The 23,394-nt window shown below is 34.1% G+C and overlaps 1 protein-coding gene and 1 long non-coding RNA gene across 3 annotated transcripts in view; one reads left to right on the top strand and one right to left on the bottom strand.

Moving 5' to 3' along the window:
- The window catches only part of LOC123696536 (protein real-time), a 53,956-nt gene that overhangs the window by 2,154 nt on the left and 28,408 nt on the right, over positions 1–23,394 (top strand). For both annotated transcript variants that reach the window (XR_006752093.1, XM_045642809.1), the window contains exons 2-3: positions 13,589–13,738; positions 16,298–16,429. Coding sequence is in view for 1 of the 2 variants with exons in the window: in XM_045642809.1 (XP_045498765.1) it covers positions 13,589–13,738; positions 16,298–16,429 (282 nt within the window). In the remaining variant the exon portion in view is untranslated. The remainder of the gene's footprint in view (positions 1–13,588; positions 13,739–16,297; positions 16,430–23,394) is intronic.
- On the bottom strand, positions 5,524–23,203 carry LOC123696537. Its single transcript, XR_006752094.1, has 4 exons — positions 23,194–23,203; positions 9,532–9,534; positions 8,200–8,205; positions 5,524–5,847 (listed from the first exon to the last, which is right to left on the bottom strand). It is a non-coding gene; the product is annotated as an uncharacterized LOC123696537 (long non-coding RNA).

The following is a 23,394-nucleotide window of genomic DNA, read 5'->3' as shown; positions in this document are numbered from 1 at the left end:
TCCTGTTGGTCTTAGCGTGATGATATATAGCCTATACTATATATATATATATATATATAGGAAGGCTATAGGCCCTATAGCCTTCCTCCATAAATGTTCTATCTAACACCAAAAGAATTGTTCAAATCAGACCAGTAGTTCTTGAGATAAGTGTGTTCAAACAAACAAACTCTTCGGCTTTATAATATTAGAATAGATTATATTAATTCAATAAAAACATTCATTTCTTAAGTGATTGCCCAGTATCTCACCTTCAAGCAATGTCACTTTGGCCTTGTTACAAAAGTAACAAATAAACAATTTTGTTGCAGCACTTAGTCAAATGGCCTTTATGTTTTATGAGTTTTTGAGGAATTCAGGTAATCGGCATAGAAAGTTTTTTATGGGTATATTTTCTACATAGTTATTATTGTAGGATAGGTTTTTTTAACCAAATAATTAATTGGGTCTGGTAGAACTAAAACTCTTTAGATGTTTAAACAAAATATGCAATAAAAAGCTTTTTGTATTTTTAAATCTGAATAGGAATACATACATAAATTCTATAATAATAAATAAATAAATAAATAACATTTGGGTGTAATTTTTTTTTCTGAAACAATGAGTGTGTAAAAGACTTGAATATCGTTAAAAATATAGCCTATTTTACTCTGTATAGATGTAGGTTTTCCAATGCTAAATATTTATTTTTTATCGACCCAGTAGTTTTACGATTAATGTTTACAGATCAACAAACAAAAAATGACATTTCACCATAAAATATTACTGTAAGTGTTGAAAATACATAATTATAAATTCCCAATGTGTATCTATAATTCGTTTTATCTAACACTTTCGCTTGTTCCATTCGGTAGTCAAGAGTGAAAATGGCTAGTAAAAGATTAATTTTATGGCGGATAAAATGGCGCAATGGAAACGAAATCAGCACCTGTACCACGTCTTAAAGCAGTATTATTTCAGTGTGGATAAGTGACAGCGCTATACAAGTCGCCTAGCGCTGTCACATTCACACACTAGAAGTAATATTGCTTTAAGATGTGGTAACGTAGTTTTGCGGTATGTCGAGCGTTCATTGGAATTTGGAATTCGAGGCACGTCAATATGAGATGTATGTGTGGTGTAATGTTTAGATGTGTTTAAAATTGTGAGCCGAAATATATGTATGCCCAAAATATTTAGCGTTGAATCGTGATGTTATATTAATTTATATCTAATATAATATATTATCGTCTTTGCGCTAAATAGTCTATCCAAGAAACTAACCAAAATAATTCGATCCAGTCATTTTTAAGATTAGTGCGTTCAACCAAATAAATTCTTCTGCTTTATAATCTGTGTATACTTTTGACAAAACATATTTTAATTTATTCAATGAATGAATGTATGAAGTAATGATAATAATTCTTTATTGCAATAATAGAAGATAATATATAATAGAAGAAGATCATGAAGAAGTTGACGCGAGATTGGTCTCGCGTATACCTTTTCTAGATAATATATTTAGTTACATAAAAATTTCAAGATGCAAGACGCAAGATGTAATATAGAAAGTATTTTCTACTAATATTATGCAATTACTCTTATTAACCTAGTAAAATAAACATAACATCTGATTTCATTGGATTAATTAATGCAACGAATAAATCGTATTTTCTAAACAAACTCGAGTAAGATCAAACACGTGGAAAGCATTAAGCACACATCTTTGTTACTCGTAACTTGCGATATCTTAAGTAAATGGAAAATTTACCGCAAAACAAAGAATTCGATTCATTAGAATCACATTATTGAATCGATTTAGAGAAATCGTTTTTACGCTTTGTGAAACATTATTTTGAAGGATGTCGACTTTCTAAATGGTGAATTTAGATATCATCGTGATTCGATCCAAGATTCAAGGTTGGTTGGAATTACTTTATTTAAAAAAAAACTAGCTGTTCCCTGCGGTTTTACCAGCATTGCTTCGCTTCTATTGGTTTTACACTTTAGCCTTATGGTATCTATAGCATAATCTTCCTCGATAAATGGAGTATCTAATAATCTAACAGTGAAATATTTTTTTTTAAATCAGACGTGATTTCTGAGAGAAATGCGTTCAAACAAGCGAAAAACAAACAAACTCTTCAGCTTTATAAAATTAGTATGGATTTTCGTCTGAATTTGCTTCAAGTAATCATTTTTATATGTAAAATCGAGCAGAACTATGTGTGTCACTTATTTTCGGTATGTTTTGTAAACGCAGCGGATACACGGTCATTGATCTTGCCGTAATTGTTGCAAAATTTATTAACAACAACCGATGACCTACTCGGTACTCGCCACTTGGTAGTCGACGTCATTTAAGTAGGTAACCTGAAATTTTACACAATGATGTTTAGTCAAAAGAAATGTCGGAGAAAGTAAGGCAAATTAAAATGTTTGGATATTAAAATAGTGTTACTTTGTGTTTTTGATGTCTCGTAGTTTTATGCCTGTCCAGCAATAATACACAAAGAGCAAAAGATCTTATAAAATATCGCGTATATTTACTTAAATAAGTTAAGTCCTAGAAATTAAAGAAACATAATAACACAAGTATACTACAAAGTATATAGAAAAGAAATACGTAAATACCTATACACACATTTTATTAGAAGTTTATGCTTCTGATAAGTTTTATGTCGTCGCTTTCACGGTGACGTTAAAGCTGTGTTTAAAGAGAGTCCATTTTATGCATGTCTGATTTATGTTTGAGCATCTGGTTTAACGGTTTGCATAAATAATAACAAAGCACATCCAGATAGACATGTATCCGTTAGTTTCAAAGACGAAGGAATCTGTGTCATAGATGCCAGAAAAAAACACAACACAAAGATAACAAGCATACATGCATAGAAAAATTTATAAACGAGAAAAACGATATTATAACTATATATAGAGAGAAATTCAGAAACTACCCATTTACATAATCTCTTATAAATCATAATGGCATGTGGAATGTTGTTAAGTAAAATGCTAATTTGTTTCAAGTATGCTAATGTATGTGCACTATTGCTAGCGATGTTAATGAATTATCAATGCTGTCCTCGTGAGAAACATGTCTCGTATTTGTTTTACGATCACAATATAGTCCATTCAGAACACCGGATATGTTCAGATTGAACTAGTTTAGAGCTTGGAACGTGTATAAAGTCAGAAGGAGTAACTAGTAGTAGAGAACTGATAATTTTATAACCTACTAGCTGCGATCCGCGGTTTCACCCGCGTGGCTCCGCTCTTGTTGGTCTTAGCGTGATGATATATAGCCTTTAGCCTTTCTCGATGAATCGGCTATCTAACACCGATAGAGTTTTTCAAATCGGAATAGTAGTTCCTGAGATTAGCGCGTTCAAACAAACAAACTCTTCAGCTTTATAATATTAGTATAGATTACTGCTTTATTTAACTGGTTTGCCCAAAAATAAATGTTCTTAAATTGTGGAGATTTTCTTTAGATTGGACTGTGATTAAAAATTAAATCTGGTCCTTCTACGATCGTAAGGATTTGTTCAATTACCGTGCTCGTTGTTCTTATAAGTTGGCTGGTTATCCTTGAGATACTTATGTTTCCTTATTATCATACTTGCCAGGTTAATGTAAGCGAAGTGTGCTTCTATGATTATTGGCGGATTTCGTAATAGAATTTTGTTGGATGTTACTTTTAGGCTTTAATATAGAAGGCTTTACACTTTACAGGGTCAATTGTCAGGTGCTCAATAATATTGTCTATAACGTGTACCTACTTACAATTAATAATTAAACAAATGAACAATGCATGTTAGTGTGCATATTGTTTGAAGTCACGTGAAGGACAGCATTTCTCATAAAAATGACGATGAATAGGAACGTGTGAAAAATCAGATATTTTGGTTTTATGGCATTCAAATGCCGTATAGGTAGTTGTTATTTTTTTATAAATAGAAAAAATTAGATCACGAAGAAGAAAGAAAATTTTTGAAAAAGACGGAATTCGCGGTTTTTAATACCGTGGTCGTAATCGATTTTTATTATTCTTTAAAATTTATAATCTGCGAGAAATAAATGTATGTACTCCGATCTGATTGTCTTCAAGGGTCAAATTATAGTAGGGCATTAAAAATGATATGGATACAGGATAACCTTTGACACGCATTTAATTTATATCTATTTAGAAATATTATATGTGGGTGTATGACAATTTAGATACACAAAGGAAGTATTTTCGATACGGCTTAACCCAATTCCACTATTACTTTTTTATCGCTCATAGAAATAGTTTTTATGATGGGTGGATTGGGGGGGTGGATTATCTGTTTTATCACTTTTTCCGGAGATGAGTGTGTAAATTGAATAATGCAATAACACGATATTGTTATTTGTTGGCAATGAGATCATTCACTCGGTGCAAATGAAAATATAGTGCGTTGATCTCAAGTCTTGTTTGTACTGATTTCGAACTTGGTATTGAAGATTTCGCTCAGAATGTGATGACCGTGTGATACCATTTATCAATGACAGATAAAATTCATCTCACCTGTATCTTAGTAGGTATATAAAAATATGTTCTTGGCTATTATCAAAAATTAAACGAATCAACAGCCGGTTGCTGAAGAATGTGTTTAATTATGGTTTGAGAAAGCTTATGTGGGTATACAAGAAAATATTAAGAAGCATTTAAGTATTGTTTGAGACGTTCTTAACGACAAATACTCAATTCAGAAAACGGCCGTAATAGTCATACTTAAATTATTCTTCCCACTCGAACACGAGATAAAAGTGCAAAATACAATATGAAAAACTGAAAAGCTCAAGCTCACACTTTCCATCTGAATATGCCTGTTGCGCGTATTTGAGATCATTGTTCGTAGATGTTTTTGTTTCGAATTACTTACAAATTCTCTCAGGTAAAAATAAACCAATTTACTCGATTAGTTTGTCCAAGCCGCATATACTTTCATTAAAATTATTGACATAAGTAAATAAATATAACAATAATTAAATTGAACGAGTTCTATTTACAATTATTGATAAGATGTTATCAGAAGGACGGGATTCACTCTCATTCCTTATCTCGCCGAGTTATAACTAAAAACATTCAATGTTCCGGATGTAGTTCCTAAACGAATAAATACATTGAAGAAACATGTAGTTTAAACGTCAATATTCTTGACCTAAATTGATGTGGAAATGTACATTTATGGCTAATGAGATCAGTTTAATCCTAATCGCTTCTATTAAAATTTTGAAATCAACTGAAAACCTTTTCATCAAAGCGCATTGCAATTATTGTTTCTTCTGGATTTTTCTTTAGAGGGCTAGATATCCTGTTTTTGCAATTTACAAAATAAAAATATTATTTGGAAAATCCAAAAGTGCACGACTCATAATGCTCATTTAATTATGAAATATATATATAAAAAAAATATATATATATATATATAGATATACAGTCTTGTAGTTTTCGTTTTTTATTAATTGCAATTAAACGACACTGAATTAATTAATCATTCGCATTCAGTTACCTACAATCGTCGATTAGAATATTTAAAAAAAAAATTTAACTCAAATGATGGATTTTTTCACAAGTTATAGTGTTTTCAGGTTTCACACATGACGGACAGGAAAATTTTTTGACCTATTTCGGTGTTTTTTTCCAATTCTATTGAAGTAAATCAATTTTTAAAAAGTATGGGATTAATCTCCATTAAATTATCTCGATAATAGTATGCAAAATATCTTGATTCCGTGAACTAACAAGGCTATAATAATAAGAATAGCTGCAAAAATGAGGCGAAAAAAATTTTTCGATCGTAAAGCACTCTCTGATGCTTCGCATCGTCGTGCAAAAATCTTACAAGAGACTTGTAGAAATATAATCCTCCTTGATGTAGATAATGACGACGATAGTTATAAACAATAAATAAATATTCAATGGCTCTAGCACTTTGCGTAGTTTCCATTTCGAGGTATCAACCAAGATAACGCTCAAACAGCAATAATTGGTGTGTGGAATGAAAGCGAGACCACGATCAGTTCGACATCTGACCTTCGTATCAGTTCCTCGTTGCTAATTTCGTTATCTGTGGCGTGAATTGGCTGCCACTTGCTGGGATCGTGATTCTTGGGTAATTGGATTTCTGCTTGATCTGTGATCATGGGGTGGAGTAATTAATGATGATCCGATTGTGAATACTGGCTGGATTGGAAGTAGAAATTTTTGTTTAGGTTCAGGAATGTTTATAAAATATCCTTTTAAGAATGAAAGTAGAAAAAAAGTATCCTATAAGGCTTTATTTGCTTGATGTTGGACAAAAAATAATCGAGCTACGTGTCTTTGTTCGTTTACGATTTAATTCTGTAGATATTTGCTTCGATGGGAGAATTAGGTATCGCTTTGAGGTTCCTTTACTTCCGTTCTTCATTGCAATATCCCTTATTTGTTAAACGAGTTTAAATTAATGTGGCTGGATTGTAACTCCTCGTCAGCGATTTGATTGGTCAAGGATGTTCGTAAGCAGGGAAACGTGTGGATAAGCGGACAGCTGTTGAAGTAAATTATTGTTAATTACGAGCCGGTTATTAGCGTTCGAGGAAATTACAAATCGTCCGTAATGCGGTGCTGTAACCGTTAATTTTCCAGCTGAATTTCCAAATGTATGATTATTTTTCAAGTTACGATATAGTTTCAGGGTAATCTAAATATTTTCCAAAACAACTCGAAGGGTAGATTAATTATACTTAAAGTTTCGTAATTGAATAGAATCCGTAGGTAGATTTCATTGTACAGTTGTGTTCAAAATTCCTTATAAATTCTTAAATCCATCGCTCGATGGAGCACTTATAACTAGACAGACTCTATTAGGTAATTGTATTGTTATGAGTCAATAGCTATTACTAAAAATAAGACATTCCAGTACATTGAATTGACCCCTTGGATTTGATTGAATGTCAAAGTTCGAAGATGTTTACGTTCTTGCGGGGCCTTATAATTGATCTGCGACACGCAAGCACATTGTTCAATTACTTATAGTTGTGTAACTGGGCCAGCGGGAATAGCTGGGCCATTTTCGATTACGGATATTTCTGGGTAATAAGATTGAACTCTTCAATATGTTGAATAGTTCGACCTCGCTATCCCCAGCGGAGATAGTCTAGGTCTCGGCCTAGAATATTGATTTGCAAATGCTACAAGGTATCTGGGTTTTAGTTTATATCTTGGTTACGAGGTAGTTACATGTTGTATGGTTTGATTGAGCACCTTGATATGGCAATTACTGTGAGATATAAAAGATAGCTCGAAGGGCCTTTAAAAAAATAGGAGTATGATATTGATTGAACATAAAAAATATGCATTTTTTGTTTTTATCAAAACAGAACTGGAAATCGTATAGCTGTATCAAAAAATGGGCGTTTATTTATTTAGTGGCTTATCTGAACATAAAGTACGAGTTAAATAAATTATATTTATTTTACCCTTCCTTTAAAACTTAAATACAATTTCAATACCTATCTTCATTCGCATACATTTGTTATTATTTATCATAAACTCATACAATCATAAATTCTTCAACAACTACAATAAAGCCATGGAATATAATACCCAGTGTAAATTAATACAATGCCCAGCTCAACGAATGTTTCGGATCAGTGAATGCCAAAGTTCACAGCAACAATTGTGACGTTCCCAGCTGTGCTTCATAGTCGATAGACGTGTAGAGACGCAATCATTCAATCAGTCACGTATGGAAGGTCGCTGGGGATAAATGCAAGGCATTGGCACATGAGGTTTGGCTGTTCAATGGTGATAGTTTGACATTAGGTCCCTAATGAGATTGACGAAAGTATGATATAGTAAGCGAGGTTTAGTTGGTAAGTCCAATGCTTATGGCTTACTGAACACAGTGGTAGTTCTATAGACTAAGCCAAAGGTATGCACGAGTATTCTCCTCTGGAATAAAAGACAAGGGATTCTCTAAAAATGTATTGTAGTCAGAATTTATTGTGTGAATATTAATGTCCAAACGTGACTTATTTCTATTCACAGCTGTTTCGTTCCCAAACTATCAGCGCGGTAGATTGTAATTAAAATTTATTTAATGATCTGCCATATTTTATTGATTTATAATCGTCTCAAGATTATTAATTACTAGCTTACCACCCGCGGCTTCGCCCGCTTTGTCTAAAACCTAATAAATTATATACTAAAACCTTCCTATTAAATCACTCTATCTATTAAACAAAACCGCATCAAAATCCGTTGCGTAGTTTTAAAGGTTTAAGCATACAAAGGGACATAGGGACACAGGGACAGAGAAAGCGACTTTGTTTTATACTATGTAGTGATAAGAAACTCGGCGATTTAAAGACATTGCTGCTTTTAATGGCTATGAATTATGATAGAATAGGATGACGCAGAGTTGAAATAATAACATTTTCAATATTTAGAGCTATTTTCCGCTAATTTTTTGGCCCCTGGTTCCTGGCTTTCCAGAATCTAATCCAATTTTTTTAAAGTGGGATGGTTCTAATCTGTGATATAGTGTCTGGTACGTAATTCAAGCTGTCGCTAAATGTAAGCTGTTAAGAGCATTAATAGACGTAATCCAGCTTAGTCTGAGACGGCCCGTGACCTCTGACTCAGGGATATTTTGAGCTGTAGGTTAACACGTGAAATAATTTACTTTATTTATAGATTTTTTTTGGTAGGTTAGCGATGTTTAATATTAAAGAAAGGTTGTAAGTAAAGATGGTAGAACACGAGCAAAGCAATTAAATCATGCTATAAAGTTATCTTAGGGCTAGCGCGCAAGAGCAACTTTTGTCAAACTCTATGGGCTAGTAAGAAAGTGCGCGCTCGTAGCGACGCAACTCCCCATAGAGTTTATGGGAGAGACAAAATAGTTGCGGAGACAAAAGTTGGTCTTGCGCGCTAGCTCTTAAGGTAACTGAAGACCTTAAAATATTAGTAACAGCATGTTACCAGCTGTCATGCAATGTGCGAAAGAGGCGGAAACTGTCACATGAGTATCATATTTTCAGTGAGTAATTTTTTTCTACAGTTTACAGCTGCCATTTCTGACTGGCATGTCGACATGATGCTGTTAAATATTAAAATTAAATTGTTTCATAAAACCAGTACAAGGTTTTTTGTCGTGTTCATTGATCATCCGCCACTTTAAATTATGTTATGGAAAACATCTTCAAGATTAAAATTTGTTTGTTTCAAGTTTTACGGCGCATTCTCGCTCGCGTTTTACCACATCACATGTATCAAGGATCTTTTAAATTTATGCGTTGTTTCGTTACAAAGTAAGGGAAAGATAAACTAACAAAGACTTGTATTATATTGGTACTAACTTCCCGCCCGCGGCTTCGCTCGCGTTTTCAAAGTAAAACCCGATAAGTTCTCGATCCTGTAGGTTTTCCGGGATAAAACCTATCCTATGTGTTAAGTTACCCTCTATGTTTGTGCCAAATTTTACTGTAGGGTCAGTAGTATTTGCGTGAAAGAATAACAAACATCCATACATATACATTCTCACAAACTTTCACATTTATAATATTAGTAGGATTTTATGTAGTAGATGACTCAAATTATTCGATTAGGCAAAGTATTATCGTATCACGTGTATATAGTGAGGCACGTGTTTGGGAAACCTGATAAAATATTTTGTTAACTTCGTTATTCACACTATATTATTGTAATGGAATTAACGATAAAAAGGCGGGTAGACGTCATAGAATTTGTGTATTTCTTAATTAGCTTAGTTTAACTTTAAATATGTAATTAAAAGATGTGCTCCCACTAGTATGCATAATAAAATAATGTTGGTCGCTAGTATGTTATTGGCTTGGGATAGTTGAAATTATTGAAATCGTGAAGTCTGTTTGTGAAGCCAGAATAATTTAAAATATCATCTTCCACGGATATCTCAATTGGCACTAAATTCTAGTCTGTTTTCATTCTCATATAGAAAGGTTTGAATGGATTTATTGAGGATATAAATGAATCAATTCCGCCTGCGCATGAGGAAATTACGACAAAAGTACCTATCCTCTAACCGTTTCGAACTAACTCTGGTTTATAACAATATGATAGAAGATGTTTACAAACTTGCTCTAAGAAATCTGTTTTTCAGCTAATACACATTGAAATGTTTATTTATCCATTTAGCTACATTTTGGATGATCACGTTGCAATGCCAAGGTCGAGTTTCTGGACTCTGGACGTAGACGTTGGTAGGATATTTTTAACTTTGTTTTAATGTTTATGATGTTCAGCGGCTTTGCGTGGTTCTTGTAAGATCTTTGCGCGTACTTTGATATTTGGCAATGTGATAATGTAATTTTATTATATCTTGACAGATTTATAATCTGTCATTTTTTTGGAATCTTGAGAGCTTTATATTGTTTCTGCTTATTACTGATCTCTTTTGTATCATCGAAATGGTGGTTAATTAAATAATCATTACTAGTACATATTGTGTTTGTACAATTACTGTGGATATAATTGTTGTAGTCAGTAGATTTAAGAAGTTTAACCTGTTTATAAGATGTATACTGAGGAAGTAAGGTAAGGAAACAATAATGTCCTGGAATTCCAAATTTTGTTTTTCATAGTTTTCCTTAGTGCATTAAAACAATGACAACGCAAATTAAATATACTTCTGAAAATATTATACAACGTGTAGCCCTTTACAAACATACGTATTTCAACAGACATGCACTGAAATTCTACTAAGAAGAATAGGCAAGTAACGCAAAAAAGCCAGTAGCACCTCTTATATTTTACTCGTACATACAGTACGGCTATTAATTTATTAACCTCGTCGTATTTTACTTACTCTTATATTATATTCTACTTATACTGTAAGCATTCAATGCTCATACGATTGCACGTGTGCCCGGTGCGTTTGCGCAGCCGTAGTAAGCGGCCGGCACCGTGTGTTGTAACGTCGATTTCATATCCGCCACGCGAAGGTTACCGTCAGGGTGTTTGAATGTGTTTGAGATAATTCGAGTACTACACATATTATATTATATTATAATATATGTACCCTATTTATTGAGAATGCTGCTATCTATTTTGGTGTGGACGCGATATTAGTATGCGCTTTTCGATGTTAAGTAACACAAAAATGCATCAGAGTACATATTTTGTAGTTATGGCAAATGGCAATATGAACTTGTATGTTTGTTAAAACTTTTAGAGATGAATAAATCGATTGAACAGATCTCCAGAATTCTACTAGGTATATGAAGAATAAAGTAAACGTAAATAATATCGACATAAAATTATCAATTACTTTGTTAGAGCTACACGTGTTGTGTAATGGTCTTTGCTGCATGATCTAGCGTGGATAATTATATTCGATAATATATTAATTAACTAGTATTTCACTCGTGGCTTCGCTCGTGTGCTGCGGTTACGTTAACGTGGCAGCGATTCCTAGTAATTTCTAAAAATTATTTAAATTTTATCAAAACTTGTAATAGTTATAAAAATGAAGTTAACACACTGACAAAACCAGGATTAATGCAGGCGCAACCTGGACGAGTAAATATACTCAGAATTATTAATGAAAAGTATAATGTGCTCATGTTCCTCTATAGTTTTAAAAGCGGGACACGTAATATCGGTAAATACATAACCAAAATATTAATTACTAGCTTTCCACCCGTAGCTTCGCCCGCGCAGTCCAAGAAAAACCCGCATAGTTCCCGTTCCCGTGGGATTTCGGGGATAAAATCTATCCTATTTCCCGGGGTAAAAAGTAGCCAGGTGTTAAGGCGTGATTGAGTAACAGACAGACAGACAGAGTTACTTTCGCATTTATAATATTAAGTATGGATAACAAAATTTAATTGCGTGTTAAAATTTAATTATATTTCGGGCTCGTATAAACGGTAAATTATTTAATAATTCCTCCTTAATCTACTACGTTTTAATTACTACAAATTTAATTATGGTCGTGAATCAATTTCAGATGAGAGCATAAACCTGAAAAATATTTGAAATATAAAATATTTTTCAGCTACACGTGTAAATTATGTTTTTGATGAAACTAGTAATTAATAAAATTTTCTAGGTCTTTAATTTTTATTTTCTTACAGAAATACAAATCATTCTTCTTAATATTTTTGGAAAAATAAATGTAGGTATTGCAACATTGATAGGAATTTAGCAATACGGAATATTGGATTATCGCGAAATAGTGTAGCTCGGTTCCGGTCCGTCCGTCTATCATCATTTCCCGGCGATTTGGATTTAATCACTGCGGAACGTTTCAAATATAATCGGAGCTATTTATCAACCGACTTTAGAAAAGGAGGAAAAGTTAATCAAATCATAATATACAAATTATTGAAAATAAATTTTTAGAATAGATAAATCATAAATGAAACAATTAGTCAAATGTGGATATGAAAGCATATTTTGCATATTTGCATTATATTTATATTGGAAAGTGGTATTGAAAGCAGTACCTATATGTAACTAAAAACTAGAAAAGAAAACTGGGTAACTTTCCTATAAGAAATAACAGATATAAGAGGTACATACATTGGTTTGTATCTAGAACTAATGCCCATTTCGTGACGTTTGTGGGAATATAATAAACTAGTGGTCCGCCCCGGCTTCGCCCGTGGTACATATTTCGCAATGAAAGGTAGCCTATGTCCTTTCTCGGGTATCAAAATATCTCCATACCAAATTTCATGCAAATTGGTTCAGTAGTTTAGGCGTGATTGAGTAACAGACAGAGAGACAGAGTTACTTTCGCATTTATAATATTAGTATGGATTGAAAATTGATACTATTTCAAATTAATTTCAAAATGAATCGTTTTAACAGATGTTTGATTCACATAAATTAAATTCTTTTTGATACTGGAATATATAAAATATTCACACAATTTATGATGGACTTGTATTTTTTGTATTATTTTACTAACATTGACACATGTTTGTAATACATAATATAATAATTTATACATTATTTATTCATTTTCACAGGTTCCTTTCAAATAGGTATACAAATACAATACATAACTAAAAAGCTGCTTTATAATAATTTTTTGCCTAAATAAATCTTAACTTCACAGGAAAATGCTCCTAGCTCATAGGAGCAAACTGTAGTACCATTTTCTAATAATCAAGTGCTATTTTCCCATCACCAAACGTACGAGAGGCGCTTATCCACTTGCTATCCTGTGATAATGAACCTTACTATAGACTAGACTATAGAAATATAGACTAAAGTACCATTTTTCCCCAGGCGTACGAACGCCGTTTCGCCAGCTATACCCGCAGATCCCGGTGGTGTTGAAACACCACTTATAGGTAAAATGCCCCCAACTACCAGATAATCAAGTGCTGTTTTCCCATCCATAGGCATTAGTTTCGCCTAACCATCATGTTTATGAAAATGTCTCCTATAACCATATACTTAAGTGCCATTGCCTGCCTGCCATGCATCCAGGCGTACGTGCATTGCCATGCCTCCAGGCGTACGAGCGACGCTTATCCACTTTCTATCCTGTAATAATGCACCATAATAGTATAAGACTAAAGGACTATTTTCCCCCGCCAGGCGTACGAGCGCCGCTTCCCCAGCTGCCCGCAGATCCCGGTGGTGCTCGAGTGCGTGATCACGGACGACAGCTGGACAGCAGACGACTCCCAGCGACAGACGACGAGGCGCTGCCAGTTGAACGTGGAAGCGCCGTATTTGTTGAAGAAGGTAATAAATAAAATAAAAATAAATTATATACTTATTAAATAAATTATATACTAAAACCTTCCTCTTGAATCACTGTCTTAAAAAAAACTGCATCAAAATCCGTTGAGTAGTTTTAAAGATTTAAGCATACAAAGGGACATAGGGACAGAGAAAGCGACTTTGTTTTGTACTATGTAGTGATAGTGATATATAGAAATGGAGCGGTTTTACATAGTGGGTACCTACATAACTTATGCTGAAGATGTATAATGTGCGGCTTTGTCGCTCGTGAACGATTTCTTCAGTACTATATTTATCGTGACTAATTAATCTTGTAGCTGATCTTGGTAGCTAATCATCATTTTATGAAGTTGAATTTGCAAATTGCTTACCTAAATGTTAATATAAAACATAAAATTAAAAATATCTTTTTTGACGCTGTGTATTTGTCGCAGGCAAATTGTATTATTTCGCCGTTTACAAATGATCGGCATTTTGTAAAATGCTGAGGATTTACTTTTTCCAAAATTATACAAAAAGACGGTCGCGACTTCGCGGGGCTCCTATTTCTGTGTAGTTTTAAAAACACGAACCTAACCGAACCCACCCCCTTATCCAAACGAAAAATTTCTGATTACGAATTTTCGACATGTTACAAAATGCCGAGCTTTTGTAAACGGCGAGATTATACAATTTGCCTGCGACATATTCACTGCTATTAGTCAGAACTAATTCCCATTAATAATCTTCTTATATATAAAAACTAGCTTTCCGCCCGCGGCTTCGCCCGCATTTTCAAAGAAAAACGCGGGTTTTTATACTAACGGGAACTATGCGGATAGTTCCCGTTCCCGAGGGATTTCCGGGATAAAACCTATCCTATCTCTCAAGTTGGATCGAACTGCACATGGCGATGGCATGGCATGGTGTGCGAATTTTATTATAATCGGTTTAGTGGTTTAGGAGTCCATTGAGGACAAACATTGTGACACGAGATTTATATATATTAAGATGAATCCCAAAATGTGTTGGTGAGCGCATAACTTGAGAACGGCTTAACCGATTTCGATAATTCTTTTTTTATTATATTCCTTGAAGTACGAGGATGGTTCTTATGTAAGACAACGTAAACATGTACCACGGGCGAAGCCGGGGCGGACCGCTAGTACATTAATATTTCCAAAAGCATTTAAAACAAAAGCTGCGGTAGATACATCTCCGGTTAACGACCCATAAACAACAAGAATGTCGGAACGTAAAAAATATTAGTAAAAAGTCCAAGTATATCTTATTTATTTGGAGATTATCCAAATCACATTGTATGCAACGTGACGGAATATTTTGGTTATAAATTATATTATGCTATTAAATATTATATTATTAAAGCTAGCAACTAATGTAAGCAAGATGCATCTTTGCGATATAAATTTATCCATTTAATTTAATAATACGCTTTTATTAGCTTCACCTAAATGTTTGTATAGTATCAAATTTAGACTCAATTTTGACCCACCTTAAACGAACAGAAACTTTGCACAATTATCAGGGATCGTCGGCAATATACTATTCAATAATTAAATGAGATTAAGAGCAAATAAAATAATTAATGTTTTTAAATATTAATTATTTTATTTTTTTATTCAGGCGCATTTCAAACGTAAAGTATATATTGTGTACCGCCAATAAATACTAGTGTACAAAATACACATACACTACACAAGATGCACATGTATCCTTAGTATTTATTAAACGTTTCACTAGCGTAATGAATGTTATCCAATCCATCAATACAAGCAGACGTCTATCAATAAATTACCTAACTAAGGAATCACGTTGAGAGGAAAATACCCTTAAATTTTCCACGCGAGTTTCGTAATGCTTTGATTCATGGACCTTCTCCTATTAACAAACACAACAAATAAAGATTAGCGAAAACGGTTCAGCATTTCTCTAATTGATATGAATTTGCTTTGGGACTGGCGTTATTTTGAACTTAATTATAGTGTTGGATACAAAAATAAATAAATAAATAAAAATATAAAAGAGAGTTCTTGTTTTATCAAATTATGGTTGTGTGTCTCTGATTAGAGTAAATGGATTAGGCGATACAAACGCGAAGTTAAATCACATAAAACTTACGTCTTCATGATGAAAAAGGCATTTCGTTGGTACTAGTAACATACACAATAAAGAAAAAAAAAATTCAATTACGACATGAAACCAGTTAAACAGAGTCTTATGTGATTTTAACGATATACCACACCATATGTATGTTTTCAGCATTTTAGATATAATATCTTTGGAAAGTCGTGTTAAAATGTCATCCTAAACCACTGCTTATAACACTCCTTCTCTAAGCTGTCTACTAAAATTGTTAGACCTTAAACTGAATGAACTGAAAACACGTCACTAAAAACATAAAAAAAAAATAGTCCGTTTAAAGTAGGTCAAAATTGAGTCTATAAAGGAGTCGAGTAGATGCAAACATATAGATGCTAATAAATGCGTGCTAATACTAATTAGTATTGGCTATTAGACAATTACCTGGCTTGCCAAACTAAACACCCCCCCATTCACCAGATGATCGGCGTGGACTACGTGTACTTCATCCAGAAGAACCAGCTGGACCTGCAGGCGCGAGTGCTGGAGATCGAGGCGACGAACGAGACCTTCGCGGCCAGGGTGTCCGTGGTGGAGAAGTGTAAATATTATGTAAGTGACTTTATGTGGGGTTTTTGGTGGGTATAGATTCATGGCTGTGTAGACTTTATTTTATGTGAATTTTGTGTTTTTATTATTTACATATTTATAAGACTAGCTGTGCCCCGCGGTTTTGCCCGCATTGCTCCGCTCCTGTTGGTTTTAGCGTGATGATATGTATAGCCTATAATAGCCTTCCTCGATATATGGGCTTATCTAACACCGAAAGAATTTTTTCAAAACGGATCCGTAGATCCTGAGATTAGCGTGTTCAAACAAACAAACTCTTCAGTTTTAAAATATTATAGTATAGATTTATAGCGAGCTTTGTGCATAAAGTTTATTTCAGACTCACGCAAATAATGTCTCATTGCGATGAATAACATTAACAACCAATTCGCATTATAATACGGAAGCAACTACATATATGTTATGTATCGACGTGATACGTGGAGGTGACAGTCTAAAGTGCATCATTTTCTTGGAATAATCAGAAGCAATTATTCATCTAAATGTTATATATTTATTCCTTAAAACTGGCTACTTACGTACCTGCAAAAAGGGCAATTTAGAGAACAATTGAAATTGCTCCGACCGCCGACCAACCGAGATTGTTCCAATATTGACCCTTCGACAGGTACGTGAGTAGCTGGCCCTAGATTCTAAAGAAATAAATGGTTTTCATTAGGAATCTTAAAGTAAAACACGTCGAAAAGTATTATAATCGCGTAAAATCACTTCAAAATAATAAAGAAGCAAGCAAGAAATATCTATCAGTAAAATATCCTCGCGTGTCACTGTGAACTGCATATCATGCAAATTCGTATCATGATTGGCATCAATAAAAAATGTAATAATAGATCGATGTATTGTGTAATAACATGATTGCTTCACGATGTCTACACACGAAGTTGGGAACCTGATGGATTTGTCATTGATGTTTTATTGGTATCGGGTATATGATCTTTTAGGGGGTCTTATTGATGTTTACTGATATTATAAAGAGGTAGCTTTTTGAGGATGTAAGGGATTGGATGTGTTGAATTGATTTTGAAAGTTCTTTATAGCAGTAGAATTAAGAATCAGTCATAGGCTTTTTAATAGGGTCAATCCGAGCGAAGCCGTGGCTAGCGGCTGGTGAATTATCCCATAGGTCAGTTTAACTAGCTTTAGTCGGCGGTTCTTTAAAAGGGAACAAATGTAACTTAAGAGCTAGCGCGCAAGAGCAACTTTTGTTTCCGCAACTATTTTGTCTCTCCCATCAACTCTATGGGGTCTCCCATCAACGCTAAATATGTGGATGAGTTCATGATCATCCGGCGACTTTATATTTAGGTTGAATGAATTAAATCATCTTTTTAGGATTAAAGTAAATATTCATTTTAAAAAATTGGAGAGTTCTTGGGATGCAATTTATCATGATAAGACAGGTTTTTTGATATTGTCATACCAGAATAAAATTGCAAGCAAAGTCACGCGTTAACCTTAACTAATCAAATCTCGCACGTGACCAATAAAAGTTATCAGATAAGCGAAGTTGTATCGATTTGGGTTCCATTCCATTATTGCGCAGTTTTGCAAATAGTTACGAAATATTTGCTCTGATAAGAGTGTAATAAATGTGCTTTTAATGTTGATGATAATCGTCAATTAAAGTTGAGTTACGTTTTTATAATATTATTTATACAGTTAAAGATTACCAAAGGGGTAGTAAATAATCTATCTAGTTAACTATATACATTTTTAATTTTTAACTACTACCGCCTTTTTGTGCTTTCTGTATCAATATCTGTTTGAAAACTTTACATTTTGATAGTTGTATGAGCATTAACCCATTGAGCCCCGAGCCGCCCGATCGGGCCACGACACAATAGATTTTCTATTGTGTCTGTGATTCCGGGGGCTGAGTTATTAAATAATAGGTTTATTCAGAAATAGATAATCATAGCTTCTAAAAGTCAGCTTAATTGAATAAGTTAATCTTCTTCTAAAAGGTATTCTATAGACGAGATATTCCCCGTGACCCTGAAGAAAACAAGAGGATAAAGTTACGAAGGCCTCGTACTTGCATTGATCCTTGAGACGTGAGCATTGTTGAAAGAAATCGCACGATTTAAAATGCTTGAAGACTGAAGAGCAAATTTATAAATTCTGTGATAAATTATAGACAGTGTATACCCAAACAGTACACACATATTATTAACTACAATCCTACTACTATAAATATTATAAGGGTAAAAGTTTAAAAATGTAAATGTACTTGTTTCGCATATATACCTACGTCAAAACAGCTGATGACCACATACTTAACGAAATTCGACGCGTTGTGGCAATGAAAAAGAGCCAAGACGTGTTCTGAATGTTAATAGGTTTGTAGTACTAATTCCAGTATGGGAACAAGACAAGTGTAGATCGTCCAGCGCCATCGCTTTCCTACACCAGAATAAGTACTGCTATGAGACTTTACAGGCCCGTTGGCTTTCATTACTTGAATCAAATTTTAAGGACATACTTAAAAGTTGAAGAGCATTAAAATACCCTCATATTTCTGCAATCACTACCTAACATTTTTACATGTAATGAGCCCTTTTCACAATGGGCAGCGTTGGGCGAGTAGAGGCAATCACGATAGTGTAGAGGGCCTAAAAGTCTATGATCGGCCGTCATTGTAGATGTTCATAATGGCGGTAATGGCGGCAAACATCGACGATCATTTGTTGGGCCAACGCTGCCCATTGTGTAGATAGCCCAAAGGCTATCGATCGTCTACCCTCACATGGCGAATCGTATCTATGTCAACGTCTTGTATCGTGACATTCAGCGATGTTCCGATAAGATAACAGTGTTTGTAAACACTGGCGAGATTGTGTTTTGCTATTTTGTCGTAGCAAAATAGTCTAGTGATAATACATCGCCGCGGTATGCGAACGATGCGGGTTCGAATGTATTATTGAGTTCTTGAAATTATTGTAGCTGTTGTTATAATTATTCCAATATTTACGAATTTAATTTAATCCTTTTAGTTTTATAGATTATAGTTTTTTAAATATTTCAAGGGGCGGTTCTGCGCGTTAAAAAATCAGTATACGAACATGTGGGATTTAAACTTATTCCCTCATGCACATCGTAATCTTTTATTAGTATTTTAAGTATTGTACCCGTGTATTGTTGTGTGTTTGTGTTGCGAATAATATGAAATAAAATAAGTTTAGTAGGTACAGTTTTTATCACTTTTTTATTCTTCCGTTGATAATTTTAAAACAAGTGTTATTAAATTGCCATGTATGCTGTTAGCTGTATAACACTCCCATCTCCCTGTGTGGATATGTAGAGGTAGCTATTGCAATACTGCCCCCGTACCATCATGTATTAGTGCTGATTTACACAAGGTCAGTAACTGACTACAAATTCGAGGCAAATCAGTGCTGACCCGAAAAACACCCAGTGTAAACAGATTTGAAGTCGGTACAGAGGCTTGAAGTCAATGTAAACAGTTAAAGTCAGTCGCGGCGCCGAAATTGGCGCTGCGACTGACTTGTCTACTGACCCTGTGTAAATCAGCACTTAAAGCAGCATTATTTCCAGTGTGGAAAAAAGACAGCACTATATAGGTCATCTAGCGCTATCACATTCCCACTCTGGAAACTATATCGCTATAAGACATGATGGTCCCATCTTAATGTATTATATTGATTTTAATGATTGTATAATACGAAGCACCCGGATGTATGAATCAATTTATCTAATCAGCTGTCAATGCATTAATGGCCTTCATAGATTAGTTTCATCATAATTCACTCGGGTTTCTTTGTTTATTAATTTTATCTAAACAAGGCATTTAAAATGTCATTAAGATTCAGTAATAAAGGCTGACTCGACTATTTCGACAAATACAAATCAATTTTAATATTATCTTATCTTGTTATTATTATTTTTTTACTTTAATTATTATTTTAAGTCCCGTGCTTTTTTGAATGAAACATTATTGATAATAACACTCCTAGTATATACACTAATTTATATAACTATCGCTTAGATACTGTCGCGTAGATATTTTTACGTTAAAGAACAAACATATACCACATGGATATTATCCTATAAATAATCCACATTAATACAACAGGGTCACCCACAAGGTACTTCTTAGAATAACATAACACACCGGACATCGTTCCGCATAGAAACATAATATACAGGGTGTCCTACAATCGGTATACTGAGCACGAAGGGACTTGTAGTTTTCATATACTGATCACGTAAAAAATATTCAAACAACAATATTTATTGCTAAATTTTTCCTTAAAATCCATGTTTTCTTCTCTAGCTTCGCGCAGCCGGCATATACCGCTTCGCTAATGTGAGCATTTTGTCTATGAAAACATAATAAAACACTTTAAAGATAGCTCACGTGCGGGTGGCAAAATTTGCTTTAAGAATTCATCTATTTGAAAAAAAATGCGTCTGGAATTTTATAAGTATTTTTTACGTATTCAGCGTGTGCAACCTCTTTTAAGCTTAGTATACCGACGGTGGGACACCCTGTAGATTATAGATACCGTCTCGCCTCGGTATATTGAAAACAATATTGTAATGAAATCGATGTTTTTGTTACGCTTGATGTGATGTACTTCCCTAATGTACTGTTTTATAATGGAATTATAATATATTATAATCTGTTTCAGTTAAAATTTCATGAGTTTGTTGAATGTTAAAATGCTAGATGGTTTATAGAACTTCTTGAATATGTCTGGATTTGACTTGGTTTTCATTTGTGACTTTTTGTGAAAATGTAGTTTCAGTTTCGTAAATAGTCTATATCTATACAAATATTATAAAGAGGAAAGGTTTGATTTTTTGTTTGTTTGTTTGTTTGTATGAATTGAATAGGCTCCGAAACTACTTGGCAGATTTGAAAAATTCTTTCACCATTCGAAAGCTACATTATCCACGAGTAACATAGGCTAGGTTTTGTCCCTGAAATCCCACGGGAACGGGAACTATGCGGGTTTTTCTTTGAAAACGCGGGCGAAGCCGCGGGCGGAAAGCTAGTTCTTTAATATTTTTACTTCTTGTATCAAGATGATTATTTCCGTTTATGAACATAGCAATGAGATATTTCACCTAGGTCAAAATATAATTATAGCCTATGTCACTCTCCAGAGCCTAGGCTAATAACTATCTCCAGACACAAAAATCCTACATATCAAAAATCGCTCCGTTATGACGTGAAAGAAAGACAAACATACTGGCCGGTTGGCTTGGTTGGTAGTGGCCCTGCCTTCCAAGCCAGAGGTCGTGGGTTCGATTCCCACCCGGGGCAAATATTTGTGTGATGAACATAGATGTTTGCTCTGTGTCTGGGTGTTAATTATCTATATGAGTATTTATTTAAAATTATATATGTATGTTTATCAGCCATCTGGTTTCCATAACACAAGCGAAAGCTTATCATGGGATCAGATCGTGCCGTGTGTGAAAAATTATCCTGGAATATCCTGGAATATTAGTGTGTGTGTGTGAAGTCCCGTGTCCCCTTAGTGGGGTAAGGGGCAGATGCATTATACATCTGCTTCACTGATCGATTTTCTTTTTAGGGATAAGTAGGTGATCAGCCTTCTGTGTCCTACCAGACCGACGACCGACATTTTTTTTTTCTTCGTCTCCACCGGGAATCGAACCCAGGACCCCTCGGTGCTACGTTCACGCGTCTACCACTGTACCAAGGAGGCGGTCGGTTCGCATTTAGTAAGGCTGTAAAAATATTGTCGAACGTATATGTTACATCATGATACATGCTATGGAAGGAAGGTGACAATCGTTTTACTAAGAAGGTCGAATCTTGACCAGGCTATCCTCATTGTAATAATGATTCATTGTGAGGCGTATAAGGCGGCACGAAGTTGTTCATGTCAGAAAGTTTGGAAAACAATTTATATACAAATGGTACGTCTATAGTGGATGATAAATGGTCATTACGTATTCTTCCAATGAAAAAGAATATTATAGGGCTTATGCGATAGATGATAAAAATGAAAGGCCTTTTTGTTTTTGGAAGATTTTTTTGGAACATGAAATACATAGCAGACGAAGTCAGAGACAAAAGTAGTCATCTATGTTTATTATTGTCAACATTGCAATTGTTTTAAAGTGCATCTATTAATAGTCGTTAAATCGGACAATTATTTGTTATGGATCTAAAGTTATTGTGTCTGATTTCTATTAAGGGCCGATTTTTCAATGCTTGGATTAAACTTATTCGCCAAATAACGTATAAAACTACCATTTTAAAAACGTATTCTAATTGCCCGTATTTGACAGTTTAGGTGACATTTTTATATTATCGTGTAATACTTTATTGGACGGATAAGTTTTATCCAAGCATTGAAAAATCGGCCCTAAAAGAATTGTTTTTCCTCTACTTTGATACATGTAGTATTTTCCTTGTAGTGTTATTTTACGTATTTATTCTCTTGATTTTAACTTGACCATTAGCAATTAAAATTATCATCACGGTGTACTAACCTGTTTTTGGAACTCTTTACATTAGAGTGTCGACAGTAAAAATTAATTTGTAATTATTTCATTAAAGTTTTTAGTTTCAATTCTTGTTTTTCTTTTTATTAACCAATAATTGATCAAAGTATGATAAAGTTATTGAAATCCTTTTGACCTAATTTAATTTCTGTTTGTTATTGTTGCTATACCGTGGTGAAATATCCTATAACAATGAACATTTTCCTTCACCACTTGGTTGAAGCTGCGGGTAACAGCTGGACAAACATATCTATACTAATATTATAAAGTGAAGAGTTTGTTTGTTTGTTTGAACGCGCTAATCTCAGGAACTACTGATCCGATTTGAAAAATTCTTTCAGTGTTAGATAGCCCATTTATCGAGGAAGGCTATAAGCTATTATATCATCACGCTAAGACCAACAGGAGTGGAGCACAGTTAAACCGCAGGGCACAGCAGCTAA

Source organism: Colias croceus, chromosome 12 (genome assembly GCF_905220415.1).
Source record: "Colias croceus chromosome 12, ilColCroc2.1".
Taxonomy (NCBI): domain Eukaryota; kingdom Metazoa; phylum Arthropoda; class Insecta; order Lepidoptera; family Pieridae; genus Colias; species Colias croceus.
Note: the sequence above shows the minus strand (reverse complement) of the source record. Positions and strands in the feature narration are given on the sequence as shown.